Genomic DNA, 2603 nt, shown 5'->3' with positions numbered 1-2603 from the left:
CATCTGATTAATATTTGAAATTTTGATGGCTGCTGCAGCTAGGCAACAATATCAAACACATGGTTGGATGATGGTTGGCTTGAAGGTTGGATTATGGTTGGCTGATGGCTGGATGATGGCTGAATGCTGGTTGGATGATGGTTGGATGATGGCTGGATGCTGGTTGGAAGATGTTGGATGATGGTTGGATGATGGCTGGATGATGGCTGGATAATGGCTGGATGCTGGTTGGATGATGGTTGGATGATGGNGGCTGGATAATGGCTGGATGCTGGTTGGATGATGGCTGGGTGATGGCTGGATGATGGCTGGATGATGGCTGGATGATGGTTGGATGATGGTTGGATGATGGCTGGATGCTGTGAGTCTGGCTCCAGCTCTTGATGTGATTCTCCTCTAAATGCTCCTCAGGTGAAGCTGCTGAAAAACCAAAGAGAAACTCCAAGCTTCCATCAGAGACTGTAGTCCTGCTGGTTCTCTGTGTTCTGCTGGCTGCTGCTCTCATCATTTTTATCAGACACTGTGAGTTGATTTTCATTTATTCTCCTGGTGGATTTTAAATTGTGCCCGTAAATAACTGCTTCTTCTCTTTAATCAGCTCTGAGGACGGCCAATCAGTCCATCCAAACCCTGAGAGAGGAGAATGAAGCTCTGTGGAAAAACCTCTCAGGTGAGACAGCAGGGTTAGAAAGAATCAGACTAAATGTTTCAGCCTCCAAATCAACTCAACTCTGAAGGTTTTGTTCTCCTGAGCAGGCTGGGAGGAACATGGAGGAAACTGTTATTATTTTGACACYGATGAGCTCAACTGGACTGAGAGCAGAAGTTTCTGCAGAGATGTTGGAGGAGACCTGGTGAAGATCGACAGCAGAGAGGAGCAGGTATGAAACACTGCTGCAGGTTCATGTTCTCACACATTTCATCACTTCATCAAGTTTCTTCTTGTCAGGAAAGTCTCAGAGATATTATATTCTTTCACTGCTCAGGAGTTTCTGGTGAGAAGACTGAGAGACAAGATGATCAGTATTGAAGACTGGTTCTGGATCGGACTGACGGACTTGGAGACAGAAGGCAGCTGGTTGTGGGTGGACGGATCTCCTCTGAATGAAAGGTTTGAATGATGTGAAACATTTTATTTTAATTAAAAAATTACACCCACTGAAGAATATCAGATTAACAGTTTACTTTTTATTCATTATTTTTATTTCTTATTTCTTTTTAAGTTTGAGTTTTTGGTCTTCTGGACAACTAGATGAATGGAATGAAAATGAAGAAGATGAAGACTGTGTGCAGATGGTGATAGAAAAAGTAGCGGGGTAGAGGGGGGCTCTCGGCCTGGGGGGACGTTGGTGGTTCTGGGGGGTTTCTTCTTCTTCTTCTTCTTCTTCTTCTTTCTGCATGCGGGTTCTCAGGGGGTCTGTCATGGGTCGTTGACCTGGTGGCCTGGCTGTGCTGGGGTGGGCGTTGGGAGATTAGGATTCTGGGGTTGTGCCGTACCTGGGCTGCGGTCCTGGTGGGGCCGGGAGGGCTTGAGTTCTGGCAGGCGGGTTGCCAGGCTCAGATGAAAGTGAAAAAACTAGAAACACTGAATGATTCAAATGTCATGAATCAGAAAGAGTAACTACTCAGTATCTGTTGAGTAGTTACTGAGTAGTTACTGATTCGTTCCTCAGTAACTACTCTTTCGGGTGCTTCACTTTACTTTAGGGTACACAAAAAAATTGTTACTGGTCAGTTACTGAGTAGTTACTGGTTGGACACCAAAGAGTAACTACTCAGGAACCACTGAGTAGTTACTCTTTGGACACCACAGAGTAATTACCCAGGTACTACTGAGTAATTACTGAGTTGTTACTGAGTAGTTACTAAGTAGTTACTCTTTGGATATCAAAGAGTAACTACTTATGTCAGTAATTACTCAGGAATTACGGAGTAGTTACTAAGTAGATATTCTTTGGACACCAAAGAGTAACTACTCTTGGATTACTGAGTAGTTACCAGACACCAAAATGTAACTACTCAGGAACTACTGATTATTTACCAATGACACCAAAGAGTAGCTATTCAAGAACAACTGAATAGTTTACCAGAAATTACTGGGGAACACACAGCTCATCCTTATTAGGAGACTTCTGGTTTATTTCCTGAGAAACAGGAAATTATCTTCATGTGATTTCTGAATAAACCCTGCTCCTGTGAGGTCACGGATATTGTTAGATACTTGTTTCCTTGATTTCACTGATTTTATTGGTTTATCTGTTTTTGGAAACCTGTTGATGAAAGATGTAAGTAGTTTTATATTGTTGTATTGATGCCATCTTAAGTACCATCACTTAATGAGTACCAAATCATTGCCTGGCTATTATTATAGTGGATTATTTCTGTTTCCAAGAAGATGACCCACAGAGTGCTGCCAGCTTTGGTGAATCAGGATGAAATTCTATTTTTTAATTAGTTCAGTTATACAGTGCCAATTCACAACAAAGTTCAACTCAGAGCAATATATTTCCACCAATGGTAGGCAGCACTAATCTAAAAATTAGTTCCACTAACCCTAAAACACTAATTCAAATATGTAGGTCCCCTAATTCTAAAGCACTAAC

The 2603-nt window shown here is 42.1% G+C and overlaps 1 protein-coding gene across 1 annotated transcript; it reads left to right on the top strand.

Moving 5' to 3' along the window:
• Positions 1-348: 348 nt before the first annotated feature.
• On the top strand, positions 349-1091 carry LOC106530866 (CD209 antigen-like protein E; the record flags this gene model as incomplete). Its single annotated transcript, XM_014026575.1, is given in 5 exon segments — positions 349-361; positions 412-522; positions 599-670; positions 757-881; positions 987-1091. Coding segments are annotated over 5 exon segments (426 nt in total), but the record flags the coding sequence as incomplete, so codon positions are not given.
• Positions 1092-2603: the final 1512 nt, after the last annotated feature.

Source organism: Austrofundulus limnaeus, unplaced genomic scaffold (genome assembly GCF_001266775.1).
Source record: "Austrofundulus limnaeus strain Quisiro unplaced genomic scaffold, Austrofundulus_limnaeus-1.0 Scaffold569, whole genome shotgun sequence".
Lineage (NCBI taxonomy): Eukaryota > Metazoa > Chordata > Actinopteri > Cyprinodontiformes > Rivulidae > Austrofundulus > Austrofundulus limnaeus.
The sequence above is the reverse complement of the archived record's forward strand: the minus strand, read 5'-3'. Positions and strand labels throughout refer to the sequence as shown.